This window comes from Marmota flaviventris, chromosome 2 (genome assembly GCF_047511675.1).
Source record: "Marmota flaviventris isolate mMarFla1 chromosome 2, mMarFla1.hap1, whole genome shotgun sequence".
Taxonomy (NCBI): domain Eukaryota; kingdom Metazoa; phylum Chordata; class Mammalia; order Rodentia; family Sciuridae; genus Marmota; species Marmota flaviventris.
In genome coordinates, this window is record NC_092499.1 from 81,722,969 (window position 1) to 81,747,377 (window position 24,409).

Below are 24,409 nucleotides of genomic sequence, written 5' to 3' on the forward strand. Positions count from 1 at the left end.
TTCTTGGTTGGCATTCATTTTCTTTCAGAGCTTAGTATATGTTCTTCCACGATCTCCTGGCTTTGAGGGTCTGGGTTGAAAAATCTGTTGATACACGAATTGGTCTCCCCCCATATGTAATCTCTGTCTTGTGGTTTTTAAGATTCTATCTTTATTCTGTATGCTAGGCATTTTCATTATAATGCGCCTTGGTGTAGATCTGTTGTAATTTTGTACATTTGGTGTCTTGTAAGCCTCTTGTATTTGGTTTTCCAATTCATTGTTCATGCTTGGGAAATTTTCTAATGTTATCTCATTGAAGAGATTATGCATTCTTTTGGTATGAAATTCTGTGCCTTCCTCTATCCCAATAACTCTTATATTTGTTCTGTTGATGCTCTCCCATAATTCTTGGATGTTCTGTTTATGGTTTATAACTTTTTTCACTGTGTGGTCAACTTTATTTTCCAGATTGTAAACTCTTTCTTCATTATCTGACATTCTTTCTTCCAAGTGATCTAGTCTGTTGGTTATGCTTTCTATTGAGTTTTTTATTTGATTTCTTGTATCCTTCATTTCAAGGATTTCTGACTGTTTTTTTTTTTTCAGGGTCTGTATCTCTCTCTTGAAGTAATCTTACCTGTATTTTGCTCTTTTATCTCATTGTTGCAGTGATCAATTTTTGCTTGTATTTGCTTATTTATGTCATTCTATAATTCACAGATCATTTTAATTATGAACCTTCTGAACTCCTCTGACATTTCATCAACTTTGCTGTTCATAGGTTCTGTTATTTTAGTATCCTGGTTCATTTGGGGGCACTTTCCTCCCTTGTTTTTTCATGTTGTCTTTGTGTCTTACTTTCTTGCAGTGTGGATCTGAGATATTATAATTTCTTCCGTATATTCTTGTAGTACTTGTACAGATTGTCTGTACCTCACCTTGATGTTGGGCTTCCAGACCCTGCTGGTGTCCCTCAATGAATGCTACTGCATCCTGGATCTGGGACCTATGTAAGTTGGAGGAGATAAATCTGGGATTCTGCAGTTGAACTCCTGTGGTAGTCTGCTGTCAGAAGGGGTGGTCCTGCACCAGAGGCTAGGCTCTGGCAAGTATCTTCCCTGCTGGAAAGGGCCTGAACCAGGCATGCTATATGTCTGGGCCCTGCAGAGGCCACTGTCAGTGGATCTGGGCATTTGGGCTTGACCTCCTGTGGTAGTCTGGTGGTAGGAAGGGGTGGTCCTGCATCAAAGGCTAGCCTCTGGCAGTGTCTGCCCAGCCGCGGGAGGAATGATCTGTGCATACTGAGATCCTGGATCCCACGTGGGCTGGTCTGGGTGGTCTGGGCTGGATCTCGGCTCCCATGGTATTTTGCTGGTCAGAGGGGGCAGCCCTGCACCAGAGTCTAGGCTCTGGTGAGTGTCTGCCCCACCAGGAAAGGGATAGACCTGGCCTGCTGTGCCCCAAGGCCCAGCAGAGGCTAGTGTGAATGTATCTCCTTTTTAAAATTCATTTTTATGGTATAGACTTAAGTGTATAACATGATGTTTTGATGTACATACACTTAGTAAAATGCTTTTTATACTAAAAAAAATGAGCACATCCATCACTTTACACAGACATGTTGGGTGTGTGAGTGTGTGGGTGTATGTGTGTATGTGTTTGTGTGTGAAGGGATATGTGTCCCTGGAAATTCACACAAGTGACCTTAAGCTGCCCCCACAGGCCAGGGGTGGCAGTCTTCCTTTTCATCCTTTGGTCTGCTTCTCATTGGGCCTCTTGGTCTTGATTGATAAACACAGTGGTGGCCACTTTGATCAGCTCACTGGCACACTTCCCAGCAAAGCCCTCTAGGTTTTGTAATTTTCAACAGATGTCACTCTGGGCTCATCCCACAAAGGCTGCATTGATCATCCACTGGTTGTCTGGTGCCTCAGGATCAAAGGAAGTGAAAAGCTGAAAGGCCTCACACAGTCATTCCTAGAATTGGCTGAGGCTTTCATCAGGCTTTTGAAGCACTTCTGATATCTTGTTCATGGTTTGGGCTTTTCTTCCTTCTTCTTTCAGGCCTCCTATGAGGACTTCTTGGTATCTCTTTATCTCGTGGAGGTCTTTCTCCTTGTTGGAATCCCACCCTTGGTCTAAGTTAGGGAATTTGTCCTAGGCCTAGGTTTAGATATTGCCTTGTGCATTTGGAGCATGTTCCTCTAGCCTGTTCCTATAGCTTCTTGGGTCACCCATCTGTGCTCTTCAGTATTGAACAGAGATAGAAGGAGCTGGTGGAAGTACACCCAGGTAGAATGTAATCGGTTGCATCAAATCAATCATGGTCTGATGCTTCTCTGTGTAGGAGGGAGTATGATTCTTCCAACTTAAAAGATTGGTGAAAGTGAGAGGCTGGTACATATAAATGCAATGTTCTCCCAAAACATTTCCCTCTTGGTCAAGATATGCAGGTCATCTAGTCTCTAATAGGGGCATCTGGAGAGCTCTTATCTGGGTAGTGGCTCTGGTTTTAGGACAGTTTTCCATTCTGGTCTCAGAGGGTGGAGAAAGAGTCTTTTGTTCTGGGGAAGACTCTGGCTCTGAGGACATCATGGAGGAAAGGGTAGCTGGTGTCAAAGGACCATCATCTGCTGCTTCTGAGGATGAGGGGGCTGAGGGGGTAGCCTGTTTTTCCAGTGGTCCTGGCAAAGCTGGGTAGAGTGCCACATAGGGTGGTCAATTTTCTTCTGGCTCACTGGGCAAAAATCTTTTCTGTCTATTCTCTATCAGGTTTTCTCTGTCTGGCTGCCTTCCATTGAGTCTTAGAGGCTGCTAGCTCCAAGCTAACATCAGCTTGGACTGTCTATCTAGATAGGATCTCAATCAAGGGGGCTGTTTCTGTACTATTTCTTGCTAGTGATCAATATAAGGGAACTGGTTTGGGGTGTCCAGGGGTTCCAACAACAATTAAAAGGATCTCATCAATGACTGTCTCATCTAAAGATCCTTCTGGTGGCCAGTCCACACCTAGGGTGGGCCTTTCTAATTCACAGAGAATGTGCAACCTTTGTGGAGTGAGTTTCACCCCATAGTTTCCCTTAAAACCCTTCTTAAAATTTTTCAACATACATTTCAAGGGGTTCAAGGAACTCTGTTTACTTTGTGTGTCTCCCATGTTCCACCCTGTGTTGGTGTCGCACACTTCATCTATCTCTGGCCATTCCCCTCGCGGGGACTTAGGATCCTCTTAATCTTACAGGTTGGTATTAACCCCCAACCTGGAGTGTTCGCCTAGATGTTGGTTGGTGAAATTCCTCCAGAGAATGTATGAGGTGTCACAGAACCACAGATAGGGGACTCCACATTCGCTTTGGCCCTTTGGTTGGGTGGGAGCCCTTTCCTTTGTCTGTCTCATTCACACACTTTCACACAGATATGGTCAGAGCAAAATTTCTATACCACCCAAATCCCCAAAGTTCCACAAATTGCAAACCAAAAAGGGAGTCACAGTTTCTCCTCTGCTTGCTGAACCTCTACTCAGGGGACACCCCGGTCTGTTTCAGCTCCAAATACTTTGGAGGGTACTAGGGACCCACAGAATTTGATCAAGCCTCTCTTTCATCTGCTTAGGTCTCTGTGGGGCAGTCAGGTGGGCTACCACAAATGGACCCATGTCCTTACCTATCCAGTCAGGTGGTGCTCCAAGTTTTTAACTCTGGTCCCTACTCCTTGTGGATTCTATTGTCCTCTGGGGTGACAGCTCCAAGGTGCCAGATAAGTCATTCCTCCTCCAGGCAAAGAGAAACTTGTGCCCACTCAGGGCAAACATTGTCTTCCACTGACCTGGAAAAGCCAGCCACTGGAGACAAAAGAGGCAGAATAGCTGTCTTTACCTTCTCTGTCACATCTGGGGTGCCAAAAATGTTGTAGGGTCAGAGGTGATATGAAACCAAGGAATTATCAGGAATCAAATTTATTTGGCTGCAACCAGATTCAGAGGGAAAAGCTTTCACTCTAATCAATCAATCCCCTTCCAGTTCAGGAAGATTTAGAACTTTATACACAGTGTATGGGGGGAGGACCTCAGAGGTTCACAGTCTACAGAAGTTCACATGGCAACAGGTTTTTTCTTCTCTTTTTGGCTCCTAGCTTAGGCCAGGTTTCACAAAATAACCCCAAGGACATTCTCTCTCCTTTCTCTGTGAAAATCAGTGCCTGGGAAAGGGAGTTTTTATTTCGTTTTGTGTCTCACCAGCTGCCCTTCAACGATGTAACTCTGAAATGCAAGCGCCTCTGTGAAAGCCTGCAGTTAGTTTTTCTTATCACACTGTATTTCTCCAGGCATGTCCCCTGTCAAGAGAATCTAAGAACTACTATGGTGGGACCTTCTAGAGAAGTTTAATTAATATTTTTCTGTGGAGGAGGGAGTGCCACTACACCCCCATCAAAATATAGGCAAAAACAAAAAAAATGAACACCCCCAACCCCAAATATCATGCAAAAAATCAAACACAAACAAATGGACCCAATGGAACTCTGCAAGTGCTGGACATTTGTATTATCTTGGTTGTGGTCATGGTCTCTCTGGTATGTGCATGGGTCAATCTCACCACACTGTGCACATAATTATATACAGCTATTTTATATTAGTTTTATTCAAGTGCAGTTGTTACTTCCTAGTTTAGAGCAAATCCATCTGTTAACTGTTTCTATAAATAATAAAAAGTGTATATATAGTTGTCACCACTTATCCACAATTTCACTTTCCACAGTCTTAGTTCCCCACTATAAACCATGGCCTAAAAGAAAGATCAGCATAGGACAGCGGATATTTTGAGGAGAGAGCAGAGAGCTCCAACTCACTACTGCAGTGCACTGTGACAATTGTTCTGCTTCATTAGTTATTGTTGCTAATCTCATCCTGTCAATTAACTCTATCATAGGTGAGTATGTACAGGAACAAGCAAAGTTATGAGGGTTTGTTGGTTTCAGACATCTTCTGTGGATCATGGAATTCATCCTTCCTGGAAAGGGGGACTACTGAACATCTATCCATCAAAGGAGACTTTTTCCTTGTGTTTCTTGGCTTGCCATTTTTTTATTTTCAGCTAATTTGATGTGAAATGTGTGATTATCACCTGCCTTTTGCATCTTTTTTTCTGACCCATCTACTCACTTCCCTCTTCTCTCCCTCATTCTCTCATTGTTTCCTTACTACTTTCATTTGTTTTCTCACACCTTTACATGAACTTATTTGCTTTACCATCCATTATTGTATCCTGAGACCTAGATCTAAAGTCATCTCAGTCAGAGAACCTAAAGACTCAAGGCTTTCTCTCAGGTTGGGACTCCAAAGATTTTTTCTGGTGGTGCTTAATTCAACCAGAGACCCTTGGACTCTTTCACAGATGTGAAAATGCATAAACAATGGTATGTGCCTTTGCAAGCTCTGTAGCTATGAAGTGAAGGAGCTATGAGAGGCAGCATCTGGGCAAGGACATTAGTTTAGAGGAGAACTGGAGGGAGTATAGGATTTCTGTGGACCTTGAAGAAGTACTAGGACCTTAGTGATGCAATAAAGCAATTCCTTACAGAGTACAAATGTTTTGTAATTGATGATATGACACTTTTTATTTGAGTTATGATATAATTTATGTGTAAAAACATGAAAAGTCTACAGTTCCAAAGTTACACGTATACATTTGGAAAACCATCACACCATCCCAATTTTACAACAATTTTGTTAAACCCCAGACTATGCTGTGGTACTTCATAGTTAACCAAGCCCCACACCGCAACTCAGACAACCCAGATTCTGATTGTTGTTCCTACAGTTTTGCTTTTCTTTTAGTTTTTAAATGTGTTTTTATTGTATCTGTTTAAGGTGAGCAGCATATTTTGATATCTGTAAAAATAATGAAGTGTTTTATATACTCAAACAAATTAACATTATCCTATCACTTTACATAGAAACTGTGCATGTATGTGGGGAGAGCACCTACAAATTTTCACCATATAACACCAAATCATAAATGATAGTCTTCATGCAATATAGTTCCCTAGATTTATTCATCCTAAAAATATATTTTAAAACATTGACTCACTTCTTTCTATTTTCTTCCCAATTGTCCTTCTTGTAATTACTTTCCCCCTCTGTTCCTATTTATTAAGCTTTGTAAAAAATATTTCTGCATGTAAATTAGGTCATATATTATTTTTATTTCTGATTGTGCCTTATTTAGCTTAATGACTTCTAATTTCATCCCTGTTGACCAAATGACAATGTATTCTTTATACATGATAAATAGTGTTCCATTGTATTTATGTGTGCCACATTTTCTTTTTTCATTAATCCATTGATGGATACTAAAGGTAACAATGTCATGGCTTTGGGGAATAATGCTTCAATGAAAGTGAGAACACAGATATCTCTTTGAGGCCCCTATTTCATTTCTTTCCATATTTATCCAACTGTATTTATTGCGTCATACAATAAGTTTATTTGTAATTTTTGGCAATCATTTATACTGGGATGCATACCTACTATATAAAAGAGTTCTTTTTTCCACATCTTCAACAAGCCATGATATTTCTCTTTAATTTTATCTTTTTTTAATTTTTGATAATAGAGATGAAACCCAGGGTACCAGGCATGCTAAGCAACTACTGTACCACTGAACTACATCTCCAGAACTTTATATTTTGAGATAACATCTTCCTAACTTGCCCAGGCTGGTATGGAATTTGGGATCTTCCTGCCTCCGCCTCCCCAGTACTGAGCATTATAGGCATCCGGTTCCATCTGATCTTTCTCTTTTTCTTTTCTTCTTTTTTTGATAGCATGCATCCTAACAGTTTAAAGGGTTTTTCTCTCATTGTGGTTTTGAGTCACATTTCCAGAACCATCTAATGTGTTCCCTTGTAATCTAGGTTTCTTCACTTTAGATTCATTTACATGCTTGTGTGTCCTAGTAATTTCTATTCATTTCTGAGTCACATTCCATTACACGCTTAATTTCTTATTCATTTTCCACTCAAGACATTAGGGCTATGTCCATTATATAGTGGTTAATTATAAAATTTTGTGAATACTCATGGACTTGTGATACATATGGGTTTTTCCCCCACCCCCGTAAATAAATAGCCACGAGTGGGTTTGCTGAGTCAAATGGTTTATTAAATCCTATAAATCCTTCTAAGAATTATGTTCATAAAAATGAAGTGTATAGCTAATATACATAAGAAATTATATACATAAGCATATATTTCAAAGTATTGGTGCAACTCATTCAGAAATTTTATCTAAAGCAGTATGGCTCTCCATAATGCTGTGGAAAATGTGACATTTTGTATCACAAATAAAATTGGTAGGTGGCCAATTTGACAACAAGAGACTAGAACTAAGTAATTTCAGTGTAAAATCACCCAGTTTTCCCTTGTGAAGTCAAAGGACTTTAATGGACATGTTCATGGAACACAGCCCACTCCCAGCTAGACACATCAGATGACAGAGACCCTGAGCACTGTAGATTATCCCACAGCCCAGGTCTCCTTGAGAGGTGTCACTCATACTTTGTATTGATTTACAATTGACTATTAAAAATGCTATAAAATTTAATTCATGTTAATAACCAGGGAAAGAATTCAGTGTGATTCCTTTATTATGAAGAGGTGCTAAAGGTAGAGAAGTTATATTTTCATGTTCCCATTGTTAATTTTTGTCATCAAATACTTCAAGGCAGAACTCTTCCTAAAGACAGAGTATAAATAAGTGGAGCTCTATAAGAAAAACCAGAGAGTCTGAATATACTTAACATGCCAGGAGCTTCCACTCATATTGTCTGACCTAATTTTTACAATATCCCCATAAAGTGTACCTCATTGTGGAAAGGTTGTATCTGGGAAAGTTCAACTTGTTGGAATTCACAGAGCCGGAAGGCAGCATGACTGGGGTGCACATCTAAAGGGCTCTGGCTCCTATTGCTAAGGTGCCATCCAGACTCTCTAGTCCTAGTGGCTTTTTTCTTTTCCATGGCAAATGATTAATTTTTATAGATTGTCAGAAGCTTTTATCCATATGGTTCTTTGCTGTAGAAGAGCTGGAGGCACAGAAATAATTTGAAAAACAACTTTAAATTATTTTAATAAAACTTCCTGGATCTCTTTTTGTGTGTATATAGGAATTTAATATAAAATTCACCAGAAATTTACTTTAAATATGAGGAAGAATGGAAAACACCGATTACATTAAGATAATATGATCAGATTTGTGGTATAGGCCCTTAACATCATTGTTTGTGATCAGATCTTTTTCATGAATAATGCTGATTCTAAGTGTGACTAGAGCTTGGAATATATTTTCAACCCAAAGAAACAAGCAACACAGTTTTATTTGGATATTGTTAATTAAGAGTATTATTATTAGTGTTGGACATATTTAGTACAGATCATATCATCTAGGGTGATAAAGTTCTGTGTTTTAGATAAGTGAGGCATATGGAAAGGTTGATACCTCTTAGTTTCTGAGCTTCCTAAAGTGGGAGTATCATTTGATAATGCACCTTTTCTTAAATACAAAAGAAAAATAAAACACAACTATTATATACATGAAAGTGCAATAGAATTTATATCTTTAAAGTCATTTGATATATTTTTCAGATGGTCAATTTCTTACTTTATTTTGTCTGTAGTTCTTGAACAGGAGCTAAGATGCTGATTTTTGGTATATCAGAAGACAAATGACTTCTGTTGATGTTAGATGGTGACATCTTTGGTAGCTGAAACCATAGGTGGCAACTGTCTTACTAATCATGTTCATGGCTGAAGGAACACTTGAACTTCTGGTTTTAAGGTACTTGTGCAAAGCAGAGAATCAGAATATTTTTCAGAGGACAGAATTATACACACTCATTGATTAATTAGTATCATGTAAATTAAGAGCAATAATGTTCAACTTGCACTTCTGTAAGAACAAAGTCATATTGAAGGGTGTTTTTTGTTGTTGTTATTGTTTGTTAGGTTGGTTGGTTTTTTTTTTTTTTACAATTTTTAGTGATGTCTCTTTATTGTAGGTACCAGAAAGGCTACCTGCCAGCATGTCCTGGCAGCCTAAAATGCCCACAAAACATTTTGTTGAGAAAGACTGGATGTTCTCCTCAAAATCAATGTACCTCTTAAATATGAAGCAATACTCCAGATACCTGGTCTTTCAAGTGAGATAATACTAAATTACAGAATCTATATAGTCTCCTAGAAGGTCCCAGGAGCTTGCATCCCAATTATATTTATGGGCATATGCATGTCTCCTTTCTTGATATAACCTCCTCACTGATTTTTCAAAAAAATTAGCTTCCAAATAAACTAATTACAGTTAAATTTAGTCTCACATACTGTTTGGAGGGAATGGATTTGAGCACTAACTAGAGTTAGCTCTACCTATGTAACTATTTTTTAAGATGATTTCTGACATTCAACAAAGCAAGTTTAAGGTTACTTGAACACTGTGGGAAACCAAAAGGATGTAGTCATATTTATGGCCAAATAATTTCAAATTAATATGTATACCCTTATTTATTCAATTTCTCCCTCTCCCCCCAAAAAAATTCATAATGGATTATCATTTTGAAGTTAGTAAAAGGAAATGAGCAAATGCTCTGGAGGAGGAAAAGACCTAGTCTTACTATGGGTAGGCACAAGATGTTGAGGTAGCTGACATATTCAGTTGGCCATGTTAACTGGAAAATGCCTAAGTGTAAATGTCCAAAAGTCAGATGGATGTACGGTTTCAGTGTCCGAGGTCAGCAAAATCTGTCATAATGAAGCCATTTGCTCAGTCTTTGTATTGCTATCTTTATATCTTTGTTTCTCAATGTATAGATGAGAGGATTCAAGGCAGGAGTGATAGTAAAATCAACAATAAACATGTATTTGTCAACTGATGATGTGGGGAAAGGCCACATATAGATAAATATGCATGGAGTGAAAAATAGAGCCACCACAGTGATGTGAGCTGACAATGTGCCAAGAGCCTTGGACAAGTCCCCAAAGGAACGTTTCCAGACAGTGACCAAAATGAAGACATAGGAAAGGAGAAGCAGGAAGAAGGTACCTATGGTTAGGACACCACTGTTGGCAGTAACAACAAACTCAAACTTGGCTGCATCAGAGCATGCAAGCTGTATGATCCTGGGAAAGTCACAACAAAAGCTGTCTATTTTATTAGGACCACAAAAAGGCAAGTTTATAACAAATGAAAACTGAGTTATAGCATGGATCACTCCCGTTACCCAGCTGATGACTATCAACAGAACACATGTTTTGGGGCTCATAATGGTCAAGTAGTGGAGAGGTTTGCAGATGGCTACGTACCTGTCAAATGCCGTGGCTATGAGCAGCAAAATTTCTGTTCCTCCCAAAGCATGAACGAAGCATGTCTGTGTCATACAGCTTTGGAAGGAAATTACTTTGTGTTCTGTTAACAGGTCTGTGATCATCCTGGGAACTGTAGTGGAGGAAACACCAATATCATTGAAGGACAGGTTGGCCAGCAGGAAGTACATTGGAGAATGTAAGTGAGAATCAACAATTATCAAAAAGACAACAAAGAAATTTCCCATGATGATCCCTAAGTAGAGCAAGGAGAATGTTATTGTGAGAATGACTCTAGTTTCCCAAGAACCTGAGAGTCCCAGCAACACAAACTCAGAAACCACAGAGCCATTCAGTCCATCCATTGCTTTGATGGTAAGAATTGGTTTTAAACCACCTGTGAATATAATATGATGAAGAGTCAGAATTCGTGGAATTAACATGGGCTCCCCATTCTGTAGGTCAAAAAAGCCTTAGTAAAAATCATTGAATTCACTAACCAGCATGTAAATAAGTAAAGTAATAAAAGCAGCAAATTATTGTGATTCAATTTAAAGAAAATTATACTGTGTACTATATGAGAATAAAATAACTTATTTCCTTTTTGCTATGACCAGAAACTTCTGTTAATCTTGCATTGCCTCTTTCTGGTTTTTTTCCTAGTCTAAAGATCTCATGTTACCCAAAATGTTCACACACTATTCTGCTGTAATAATCCACAAATTTTTCTTTGATTATTATACATGTCACCAGTGAGGCAGAAATTTACATGTCAAGGTTGTTATTCACATGATGCCTGGGCATTGACATTGGATAACTTATGTCTAATAAAATGAATAGCTGGTAATGAACAAAAATTTTACTTAAATATTAATGATATTAATACTTATTATTTTTATCCTCCATACAGAGCTTAGGTCTAACCACATCATCATTTTTAAAAACACAAATTTCATGTGTAGATATTGTTAAATGAGACCCATTATGTAAATGAAGAATCTGAGTCTTAAATGGATAAGCTCTTAGAGCCAGGACTTGTACCCAGAGATGTAGGATACCATAACCCATACTCTTCCACATGGCACAAGGATAGTCCCTTCAAGGCACTCTGGAACTTGCCCAGATATCATTCAATTGTACTTCCTTTAACATCTGTTGACTCTTATCAATACAGCAAACTATTTAAAACTATTCTATTTAAAAATTAAATAGCTGTAACTTGGACCCTTTCTAATTACTCTTTTCTCTACCCAACCCTTCACTGGTAATCCTTACTTCTTTTTTACTCCATAAATCAAAATAATCCAGTTTGTACAGATGCCTTATTTCTTGTGAAGAAATCTGAATTATGAATATTTCATATCATTGTCCATTTTTGGTCATCATTTCCATTTTTTGTCCCTGTAGGATTGAATTATGTTTATCATGACTTTGTTTCTGTAACTCCTTTTGTCTTTGGCTTCTTGGATTTACAATGCTGTTCTCCTTCCTGCCTCTTACCAATGAGATTCCCTCATACTTTTGGCTGAAAATCTCTCAATTTCTAAAGAAGTTCCTTATCTCAGATTAGGAACATAAATATAACTTTTCTAATCCTGATGTTATGGTCCCATTACTTTGTCCACTGATTCATTGAACATTGAGCATTTGATACAAAATCAAAGTTTCATATGGTGCAGGTACTCTATTCATCCATCATTTCATTCATTTAATCTATTGTTATTCCTAAAGGTACAGCAAGCATGAAGTTCTAAATGTTATATTCTACAAGTGACACACTGAAATTTTTGAAAGAAAGCAGGATTCAAAGGGCAAGTTAAGCTAACAAAAAATATCAACAGGCTTTAAATTCTTTTTGTAATGAGAAAAAATTGAACTTTAGTTTGTTTCATACACTATAAACCTCTTTTTCTATTAATTGCAGCAGAATGCAAACTGACTGTTTCTATTACATCTCATTCCCAATTTTTCTCATTCATTTCTTTAAAAAAAGTTATTGGTGTATAATAATTCAAAAGAGTGGGTGTCATTGTGTCTCATTCATACATGCACATAACAAAATTCAGACTATTTCATACTATTCTGTACTTCTTACTATTACATAATGGTCATTTCTCTTCTGCTTATCCTTCATTTATTTGATGATTCATGGGCTATTCCTATTTTTTATCCAATATCAGTTTTACTGATTTTAAATAGTACATACAGATAAAATTTTAAATCTGTTCCTTTATTTCAGGAATCCAGAGTATAGTGTCAAGAATGGTATGTAGTAAATACATAGAAAGTTCCATCTCAACCCTCCTAACAACCTGTCAAACTCAAACTCACGGTCTCTTAGTAGAATACAATGCTTTAATAAATGTCTTAATTATTCTTTCAAATACCTGAGAGTACTCTTTCTGTCTTCCACATTCCTTCTCCAGGGCTCAATATTTATATCCAAACATTCAATTCACTTGCTTCCTCCTCATTTCTATTGTCATTTTCATTTTTTGCTTTCAATGTATGTATTTTTCCATCTTAACAATTGAAGAAGACATTTTCTCCTTTCTTCCCCAAATTCTGCCTATTCCATAGTCTGTTTTCAGATCTGTCCATATAGTCAAATATGATTATTTGTTGTTTCAACTGAAAACTTTGTTGGGTGTATTACAAATTTATTAAATTTCTAAGGGATATCTCATAAAACCTTGAGAAGTCATCAGTAGAGTTGGAATTTAAAAACTATTTCCATAAAAATTTTTTAAGAAAATTAATTAACCAGTTACTGGATAAATTAAAACTGTTTCCCTCTGTCTATCTTGAGAGAGAGAGAGAGAGAGAGAGAGAGAGAGAGAAAATTGGTAGGACAGGTAAAGGGGATTGGGGTGGAGGAAGAAAGGACTGGAAAAGGAAAGAACTGTGGAGTGAATCTGACCAAACTTGTGAACATGCATGCATTATTGTGGCATGTCCGGGAGGAAATGTTTGGTGGCTAATATGTTGTTTACATATAAGAATATGTCACAATGAAACTAATTTTCTGCATAATTAAAATGCACCAATTAAAATTATATATATATATGCTAATATAATTCCTAAATTAGTGGTGTGATGAAAAGTGAAACCTCCAAAATCAATTTGTGATATACTTACCCACAGCCACCACTACTGGAAACAGGCCCTTGTTGGTGAAGTTCTTTTAAATTCTACTTTAAGTCTGAAATGAACTCCATTCTGTTTTCTGCGGTGAGAATTTCAGTGAGAATGTGTCCTCCTCATTGCAGTACTCCATGTGGAAGGGACTCTGGTGGAGAAACTTTTCAGCTGTGTGTTTTAAGTGGAGCCATGATTAGAAAGACTCTCCCTCTCTTTCTCTTGGGGAATCTTAGCCACCTACTTTCTCTCAACTTAGTGCCCAAGGGATATGAAAATGTTTGTGCTAGATTCGAGTCACTCTAATCAAAGGAAATCAAAAGTTAGTTCAAACAACAACATGATGTTTAGTATTTTTTCTCTGGTGTGTGTAGGAGGATGTGACACTCTTCTATTTGTTGTGCGTCTCTGGTGTCACATGATTGAACCTTAATGTGTGTTCTGGTGGCAACTCTGTAGGTTAGAGTTCTGCTGAGGGCAGTACTGTCCAACTCAGCATCTCCATGTTGTCATTGTGCTGGTGACCTTAGGGTCCACTTGGACTTATGCTTCCTGTAAGTTCAGAGGAGCATTTGGGTCTCATTATTCTCAGTGCTTCCTTCAGTGGAAGTCTGAAGTTCACAGTTTTATTGTGAAAACATACTCTGGGCATTTCTCTCAATGATGAAAAGAAAATGGGTACTGCAATATTAAAACAGCATACAGATCCAGTCTAATTTAATAAGGTTCTTACTATTCACTGGAGACATTTGTTCTGAAGGTGGCCTTAATTTCTCCTGTCGTGTTTTTGCTCACTCTTGGATGTAACAACCACCATACTTGAACTACATCTTCTACTTCTGTTTCTACATATAGAGTGAGCAGAACACATACTGTAATCTCCCCATCCATGATTGCCCTTTAAGTGATATCAGGTTTCCATTAGCAACCTCAATGTGAGAAAAGGGTGATTAGAATCCAGTAAGACTATTTGAAAAAAAAAAGGAGATCATATTTTTACAATTTTAATTATAATATTTTGTTTTGATGTCTCTGCACAGTGACTATGAAGACACAGTTGTTGACATGAGTCAGTAGTTATAGGACAGCAATTTTTTTTTTACAATTGAAAGTTTTATTTTTTGGAAGAAAAGGCTTGGAGAATTCTATGGTTTAGATATAGTTTGTCCACCAAAGGTTCATTTGCTGGAAGCTGGGTCTCTAGTATAGCAATTTGAGGAGGTAGAACCTTTAGAAGTGGAGCCTAGTATAAAGTAATTAGGTTATGGGACTCCACCCTCATGAATGGGTTCAGTCTTGTGGGAGACTTGTCTTGTGGGAATCATTCAGGTCTCCTATGACTGGGTTTTCATGAGTTGGTTAATATAAAGCAAGGCTATCCCATGCCTTGGGCCCCTCTGTATTCTGCCAGTTCCCTTTCTACTTCTCTGCCTTCTGATGCAGGAAGGATGCCCCTCATCAGGACTCTTGTGTCTTCTTCTTTGGTCTTTCTAGCCACCAGAATCTAGAGCCAAATAAACCTCTTTTTCTTCATAAAGTACCAAGTCTCAGTTTTTTTTTTTTTTACAACAATATCAAAAGAGACTGAGATAGGGAGAGAATACGAGAACCTAGAGGAAGCTGCGGAATGTTAAAGAGGGAGAAGAGAAAGGAAATTTTTCATTTTCTTCTTCTTTTTCATTATGATATGATCCTATTGTTAACATTTTCTTGAAATTGCATGAAATATTTAACTGATTTTTTATTATTTTTAAAAGCCACACTAAAGTGTCCTAGAATGTAAAATGACCCTAAAGTTATAAAAAAGTGTAACTCAAATGTTTTACAAATATTTTATAATATTACAATATTGCTAATAATAAATATAACCATAACAACTTTCTTGTATCTAAAATGTAGTAGTGTCCATATTTTAACATTTCTTATGTTGTCTTCATAGAAGAAAAATTCTTGTTAGCATTATCCCAATGTACCAATGCCCCTTTTACAGACTGAGATACACCTAGTAATAGCTTTAATTCATTGCAATATTATTACTTGTGTCAAAATTTAACACACTGATGCTCTTACTGTGTAACGATAAAAAAAATCATATAATAGCTTTTCCCTTTTCCTTCTCTACCTGCCTCCCTTCTTCCTTTTATAACTAGAATGTGCTCTGCTGCAGGTGAGACATAGTACACTGAGTCATTCACACAACCAGCATCTTTTGGACAATTGTATTTAGAGAGTACATAACATGAAAGGCCAAGTTTTAAAGTTATTTATAATTATTTCAACAAGTCTGCAAGGTAACTGTTATTATTGTGATAGCATCAATAAGGAAATTGAAATTCAAGGAGGTTAAATATTTTAAACTAAATCCTACTTCTACTTCTGGAAACGTGGAGTAGGCGTATTTTTATCCCTCCAAGTACAAGTAAAAACCCTGACCAATATGTATATAGAATAATGTTAAGAAGACTCTAAATGGCGATGAGAAAGTATATAAATTTCAACTTTGTAACTCAAGAACCAACATGGTAGCAAGTCCCCTGGGCTTTCATTGTCTCCTAGATTTCCGATTGGAAATTGAAGATGCAGGTAACTGGTAAATGCCAATAGGCAAAGACAAAAATAGTCCAAACAAAAACCTGTGCTTCCATCCAGAAGAACTGGAAAAGGGCAGCCTAGCAAGATTGAAAAAATTATACAGTAAATGCTCTACTATATTCTAAAATAACAGAAGATATTGTGGCCCTATCCACACTCATGATAGTAAAGACTGAATAAAAACTTGCGCTTCAATGTCTGCCTGGATGTAATCAGGTACTTTTGATTTCTCCCAGGTTGGGTCAGAATGCTGAGTAGTGCAACAGATTTATATTCCTATCTATGAAGAATGAGGCACCCCACCTTCTCTCACTGTGATGGTATAAGAGAGGGATCAGTGGAGACAGCAAATGTTTTAACTGCAATATTTTAATTTGTTTATCAGATACAAGACATTAAAATGTTCTGACTTTAGTAATGTTTTTTAAAAGTAAAATTTTCATTTTATGTAAATTTTTAAATATTTGTTACAAAGTTGTTTATACACCACCGGGTAAGATATGTAAGGACTGAAGCATCTGTAGAATGGCATTATTTTTCATTCCTGACTTTATTTGTGCCTTGTTCCTTTCCTTCTTGATCAGCCTTGTTAATGTTTGATCAATTTTGGTTGTCTTTTGAAATAATGAACTGATTTTATTGATATGTTGAATTTTATTTTGTTTTATTTTTTCCAGACAAAAAGTATTTTAATAATAGTTCAATTTTGAATCATTTCTATGGGGTACTTGTTTCATTAATACCATATATTAATTGTACATCTAATGGGCTTCACTATGACTTTTCCATACATACATATCCTTCTGCCTTTCTCTGCCTCCTCACTCTCCCTATCTCCTCCCATACCCCCATCCTAAAAGGTCCCCTTTCAAATCTTGGGGTTTTTTAAAGTTTCTGTATATGAGAGAAAACATGGGATACTTGTCTTTATGTGTCTGACTTCTTCCATTTAATGTGACTTCCTCCTATTCCATCCTTTTTTCTATAAAGCCTGTGATTTCATTCTTCCTATGGCTGAATATACTCCCAATATGTACATAACTAAGATTTTCTTTATGTATTATTCTGTTGATGGGAACTTGCTGATTGCATATCTTGGCTATTGTGAATAGTGCTGGGTATGCAAGTATCTCTTTTTTATGCCAATCTCATTTCCTTTTAGTATACAACCAGTAGTGGATCATATGGTAGTATAAAAAAGAATAAAAAAGAAATATTACAAAGAAAAGGAGAAAAGAAGAGATAGATATGGAAAGAATAAAAGAAAGAAGGAAGAGAGAGGAAAAACCACCACAACAAAAAAATATTAATAGAAAATAAAAATATCCTCCTTACCCAGGTGCTTGAATAAAAGGGAGAGAATGTATGCTCACCACCTATGCTGATAAAAGCTTCTCTACAAGTCCTCCTGGGCTGTGCACTCAGTAGACAGAGCAAAGGCTGGGGGCAACCACCTCTTTTTTCCTTTATGGTACTTGCTTGGTGACCAGCAAGAGTGACTTGCAGCTGAAACTCTTTGGATTCCTACTGGCTACTTTGCATGCTGGAATGAGCTACCATGTGAAGTGGAGCCCCTCAGGTACAGATTCTCTCTGGAGCTTACTGGTAGAACACTTTGAGGGAAGAATTGGGGTCAGCTAAGGTCTGTATTCCCAGAAGCCCCTGAGAGTAGAGAGAGGGAGGCAATGGAGTCAGGAAAGAACTGCTCTATGAGGTTGGTGGAAGCCATGTGACCTGTTGCCCTTGATTCTTTTTTTTTTTTTTTTTTTTTTGGTACATAAATACCTTGCAGATCAATGGGTTTCACTGTGGCATATTCGTACTTGCACATAACGTGATCAATTTCATTCTCTAGGACTTCCTCTTGCCCTATCCTCATCCCTTTCCCAGTTTCCCTTCCTCTTCTCTACTGGTCTCTCTTCTACTTTCATTAAATCCTTTGTATCCTCATTTTCTCTCTAGGCCCTACAATGAGTGGAAGAAAAAAAATTGACCTTTGAGTGTCTGAGTCTGGCTTATTTCATTTAACATCATGCTTACCAATTCCACTGATTTTCTGCAAATTACATAATTTTGTTCTTCTTTGGATTGAATAAAACTCTATTGTGTATATATACCACATTGTCTTTATTCATCTTTGGACCAACACCTAGGCTGTTTGTGAATTGTGCTGCTACAAACAAGAGTATGCATATATCTCCATAGTGCTGACTTTAGTTCTTTTGGGTAAATGCTGAGAAGTGGTATGTCTGAGCAGTGTGACATATGGTGGTAATATTCTTTATCTTTTGAGGAACCTCCATACTCATTTGCATAAGGGTTCTACTAATTTACATTACCTCCAACTGTATATAAATGTTCTTCCATGCTCTCTTTGCCAGTATTTATTGTTATTTGTATTCTTGATATTTTCCATTCTAACTGGTGTAATATGAAACCTCATGGTATAGTTTTGATTTGCATTTTCCTGGTGGCTAGAGATGTTGAGATTTTTTTCATGTAATTGTTTGTTGCCCTGATTCTGATGTCCCCAGACTTGGCTACCAAGTGAGAAATCACATGCAGCTCTTCACTCCCCAGCCTATGATAGCTGGATTCCTGAACTACTGATTGCAAAAGCAAGTGCCTTTCACTCCCCTCGACCTCCCAATGCATTCTGATTTTCCTCACCCAGATTCCCAGCAGGTTTTAATCAGAATCTCTCCTCAGAGCAAAACTAACTCTCAAGGTAACAACCTGCTGAGCCAGTGCACTAATGTTGCTTTAGGGTTCAAGAGATGGAAAAATACACAGGATTTTTACTCTGAGGGAAATAAGCATAGACAATATGATGATGATGATGATGATGTGTGTGTGTGTGCATGCACATGAATATGTCTGTAAATATATATATATACACACACACACACACACACACATACACATACATATACACAAATACATATATAGTATAATTTGTATTTTACTATCCATATTTTGGTAGTAATATAGTTATGTTACTATATATAGTAAAATAATAATTTCATCAGTATTACATAAAGTAAAATAACAATTTTACAAAATATAGAAAACATTATATGTACACATGCATCTATGTGTACATCTATATAGACACTCATGTTGCAAGTGTTGTATCATGTGTGTCTATCTGGCTGTTTCAGAGTGAGGGTTGTTGTCAGGTATGAGTACAACGTTGAAAATTTGTCAGGTGCAATACTACATAATCATATAGCTGATCAAACTTTGCAGAAATTAAATGGGTAATCTAACTTTGTTGTTATTGATGTTTATTCTTTGCCTTTGGAACCAACAGTCTAAATTTCTTTTGCTTTGAATCAGTAAACTCTCTCCTTCTCCATCCTGAATTATGTTAATTTTTTACATGTAAGGAAAAGTGTAATTGTAAAAATAATTTATTAACCAAGACAAGAAATAACTAAGGGTTGCAAATACGTCTCCCTTTGTATTAGAAAATTGAAAAATCCAGGGACTCTACATTTATACGAACAATTAAGTCTTGAAAACTTAAAAGGTTTTTCTCATAGAGAAAAGGGAATGGTATTGTGGTTCCACTCCTTTATCATTTTGTTTTCCAAGTGGGAGAAGACAGTGCAAATGTCTTAATATCATCTCCATCTCCGAATTAAGGTGAATATGTCGTACTGGAATTTTTCAACTGTATATCAAATGATGATTTAATTTTATGCTTTGAATAATGGAGGGGAAACCATGTTTAAATAAACCTGAACAGTATCCTTAGAAAGAGACTATGAGTAGATTATATCCCATAACTATATTGGAAAGTTCTAATACGTTCATTTACCATGTTCCTTATTCTTGGAAAAAAAATTCTTAGATTCCTTTGAATTGCATGGAACACAAAATAGCCTTCAAAAACATGCATATAAGTGTAATGGGACCCTCCCTTAGAGATTAAGGGTTTTAAATTATATTTCAGAAGCATTACACATTTTCTATTGATATATACCTGCTGGGAGCCATTAGCCAAGTAGGTATGACAATTTCCTTGCCAGCATACCCCATGTTGCTGACATGTTGCAGCGACATTGAATGTAGGTGACCTTGCTCAAGGACCAAGGCAGATTAGGGTGTTCCCGGTTTTAAGATAATCGTGTTTAGGGCGTTCCCAGTTTAGGTTCCAGGTTTAAGGTTTAAGATTATTCCTGCTGGGAATAGGGCGTATCCTGCTGCCTGAGTTCCCCTTGAGTTCTCACGGGATTCAGACAGTATATTTTGGAGATAGAAGCCCAGTGGAGGTGGATTTGGGCAGAGAACGTGGATTTGGGCAGAGAACGTGGATTTGGGCAGAGAACGTGGATTTCCCCAGAACGTGATTGTAGACGGCTGGTGTGAGTTCGGGAATAAAGAGTTGCTGTTTGAATCTACAAGCTGTGTGGTGGCTCGTGATTGTGTGCCCAGCCAGACTGCGGCATTTGTGCCCAGCCAGACTGTGGCATATACCCATGCTGAATTTATTTAAATTAATTAGGAGGAGACTACTGGAGATTGAACCCAGAAGCACATTACATTGAGATACATCCCTATCTCTTTTTAATTAAATTGTTTATTTATTCTAATTTGTTATATATGACAGCAGAATGCAATTCAGTTCATATTACACATATAGAGCACAGTTTTTCAAGTCTCTGGTTGTACACAAAGTAGTTTCATACCGTTCGTGTATTCATACATGTATTCAGGGTAATGATGTCCATGTCATTCCACCATCTTCCCTACCTCCATGCACCCTCCATTCCTCTCCCTCTCCTTTGCCCTATCTAAAATTCCTCCCATGCTCTCCCCACCATCCCCATTATATGTCAGCATCCTTGTTTCAAAGAAAACATTCGGCCTTTGGTTTTGGGGGATCAGCTTATTTCACTTAGCTTAATATTCTCCAACTCCATCCATTTACCTGCAAATGCCATGATTTTGTTCTTTTTTTAATGTTGAGTAATGTTTTCTATCTCTTTTTAAATAACTTTTCATTTAAAGATAGGGTCTAAGTTGCGTAGGGCCTCACCAGTTTTCTGAGTCTTGTGTCAACCTTATGATCCTCCTGTCTCAGCCTCCCAAGCACCTGGGATCACAGTTGTGCACTATGTCCAGCAATCATGTTTCATTTTTAAAACAGAAATAATTAATTCAAAGAGATTTGGTATGTACTACATAATCTAGGTCAAATATGTGCACTGTGTTGAGAACATGTGTAGTCTTTAATAAATAGCTGAAATTTTTTATAGCTATAATTTTAATAATCTGTGAACTTATGCAAAGGGATATTGATATAGAGTTATGATTCCCTCCAAGTGGTCAGGATATAAGTATTAAATTTTTTAAAATTTAATAATTTTCATAATTGAAAGAATACAAGCCATACATCTGTGAGCACTCATAGATTATAGATAAGAATAAGTCATATATGCAGTACAATTTAATTTACAGGCCAAAGTGCAGACAAGCTGGGCTGCCCAGTAGATTTTCTGATGACATGAGAGACCTAATTATTGTCCCATGGATTTCACATGCTGATTCAGAAGCTTCTTTGTGGCTTTCTTAATATCTTTATTTCTCAGTGTGTAAATGGCTGGGTTCAGCAGAGGTGTGATTACTGTGTAAAACACAGCTAGAAACTTGTCCACCCAAGTGATACTGACTGGCCACAGATAGATGAAGATGCAGGGTCCAAAGAACAACACCACCACTATGATGTGAGAAGTGCAGGTCGACAGGGCCTTTGAGGCACCACTTTCAGAGTGAAGGCGGACAGTTAATAGGATATAGGTGTAGGAGACCAGCAAAACAATGAAGCAAGTTGTTGCCAAAATACCACTGTCTGCATTTATCAACATTCCCAAAGTATTAGTGTCCATGCAGGCTAATTTAAGCACTAAAGGAATATCACAGAAAAAGCTGTCTACTACTCTGGGACCACAGAAGGGCAGCTCCAAAATCATAAACAGTTGACTCATGGCATGCACAAAGCCAATGATCCATGATATCAAAACTAGCCAGATGCACTTTTGTCTGTCCATGATGCTGGAGTAATGGAGTGGTTTGCAGATGGCCACATAACGGTCATAGGCCATTGTCACAAGAAGCACCATCTCACCCCCTGCAAAGAAATGAACACAGAGGATCTGGCTCATGCATCCCCCAAAAGAAATGGTCTTCTTGTCCTTTAGGAGGTCTGTGGTCAAATTAGGGGTGGTGACTGAGGAAAGGCAGAAGTCAACAAAGGAGAGATTAGCCAACAAGAAGTACATGGGGGAATGAAGATGGGGGTCAGTAATGATTAACAGCACAACAAAGAGGTTGCCCACCATAGTCATCATGTAGAGTATGGAGAATGAGAGGAAGAGGAAGATCTGTAGCTCCTTTGAGTTACAAAGTCCCTGCAAAATGAACTCATGCACCACAGACTGGTTTGCTTCTTCCATTTAGTATTTTCTGTTCTAATGGGATCCAAAGAGAAAGTAATGAACTTCTAGAATAAAAACAAGAACTTAATGTTCAACTTGTGGGGGTAACTATATCTCATGCACAAAATGGGAATTTTATTTAGCATTGTACTAAACTTGAGGTCTAAAATAAATTTTTCTTGAATTTACATGTGTGCACAGCCTGTGGCTAAGCAGGAGGCTACCAAAGTATAGAAAGGCAGGTCGAACATCACAGCAGTCCATTTGGTGGAAGAAAGAGAAAAGAGGTGGAAGGAAGTGGCTACATTTGACTGATTATTAAGAAGATAGAATCAATCAGGTATTTGTGATAAGGGAGGAAGGCAAGAGCAGAAGAAATCTTGGGCAATTGGTGAGACAGTGGAGCTACTCATTCATTGTTGCTCTCCTGATCTTCTTATAGCCCAAGAATTTATTTGATGTACAAAGGAGAGAAGTTTTTAAAGACTCAAAATAATAATGCTGTGATGTGCTTCATTGGAAACCTCACTCCATTTTACACATCAAAGGAAGTACAATGCTGCACATCCCTAAGTGGGTTGATGTTATATTCTGAGGAAATGAGAAGTACATTGTATTTCTTGCTCAGTGCATCCCTGCAGGTCATTTTCAAGTATGATTACAAAGTATCCTACATCACAATTTCCATTTTGCTCATGTTTTCCATATGCACAATAATTATTTTGTAATAGTTTTCTAATGCTTATTGTGAGGTTTTAATAAATCTTTAATATAATTCTTTCCACTGTCTTTTTAAAGAGGTTTTGAAGGCATAATTGATATTTAATAAACTGGAGACATTTGAAAAAAAGTGTTAAAAGAAAAAAGAAGGGCAAGTCAAAAAACTTAACTCATCAAAAGTGAAATATACACACTTATCAAAATGAATATTCTGATTTAAAATATGTATAATAAAATATTCCCCATAAACAGTTTTTCCAAGTCATAAATGAATCTGCCTCTTCTGCAAGAAAGATTTGTCTTTAATGCACAGCTATAAAATGTTTACTCTTTTTATTTTACCAGAGTGAATCCAGAGCAACAATGTAGATATATTCCAGATGCAAAAATATATTTCTTCTACATAAATCTATTGTTAAATGTATATGTAAAAGGAGAATTAATTGAATCAAAGTCTACTTGCAAAGTATGTGAAAAACTGTTCATCGAATCATTTAAAATAGGGGAGTTAGCTACCAAAAGTGCCCCCAGATGCTGAATGCACATTTATATCATTATATACTGTATTTCTGAATATTTTGAATTCCTCCATAAGAATATATTTTTTTCAAAACTGTATATTCCTTGGCCTGAGCAATGCCCCTATTGTCATGCCTTGATGGGCTCCTGGCTCTTATTGGTAAGACAGGTATCATCTTAGGGAATAGTTTAAATGATCATTATGTGACAGCTAGCCCCTCATGGGATATAATAAAATTATAAGCTCATTTGTTTTTAAACTATTCATCTATATTATTTCATTTGCTCTCCTTGAACTATTTATATTTATATACCAGAAAGCCCCAAGTTCATTTTTAAAATTTTTTCCTTCTTTCTTCTCCCCCTGCCTCCCTCTCCTGTTCTCCTTCCTTTCTTCTCTCCTCTCCTCACTCCCTTCCTCATTTCCTTCTTTTTTTTCTCCATTTCTTTCTTTGTCTCCTTCCATCTCAATTTCAATGTTTTTTCCCTTACCATTTTTAGGTTAGAAACTGGAAGATTCCAAATTCAACAATTACCAGATATTATATGCCAGCTTTGTATTAGGCACATTGAAAGAATCATATTTTAATAAAACAGCATTTATTGCCATTTTGCAGATGTGAAAACTCGATTTTCCCATCATATGGCTAGAGAGCGGCAGAGCT

At 37.2% G+C, this 24,409-nt stretch overlaps 2 protein-coding genes across 2 annotated transcripts; both read right to left on the reverse strand.

The window, feature by feature from the left end:
• Positions 1–9,761: 9,761 nt before the first annotated feature.
• Positions 9,762–10,697, reverse strand: LOC114084774 (olfactory receptor 4F15-like). Its single transcript, XM_027925794.1, has one exon. The coding sequence runs from the start codon at positions 10,695–10,697 to the stop codon at positions 9,762–9,764; it is 936 nt and encodes a 311-aa protein (XP_027781595.1).
• A 10,890-nt stretch (positions 10,698–21,587) lies between these two features.
• Positions 21,588–22,523, reverse strand: LOC114085044 (olfactory receptor 4K3-like). The gene has a single exon (XM_027926204.2). The coding sequence runs from the start codon at positions 22,521–22,523 to the stop codon at positions 21,588–21,590; it is 936 nt and encodes a 311-aa protein (XP_027782005.2).
• Positions 22,524–24,409: the final 1,886 nt, after the last annotated feature.

What these genes read in the sequence shown, in the direction of transcription:
- LOC114084774 (XM_027925794.1), bottom strand. Translation starts at nt 10,697, where the DNA reads ATGGATGGACTGAATGGCTCTGTGGTTTCTGAGTTTGTGTTGCTGGGA.
- LOC114085044 (XM_027926204.2), bottom strand. Translation starts at nt 22,523, where the DNA reads ATGGAAGAAGCAAACCAGTCTGTGGTGCATGAGTTCATTTTGCAGGGA.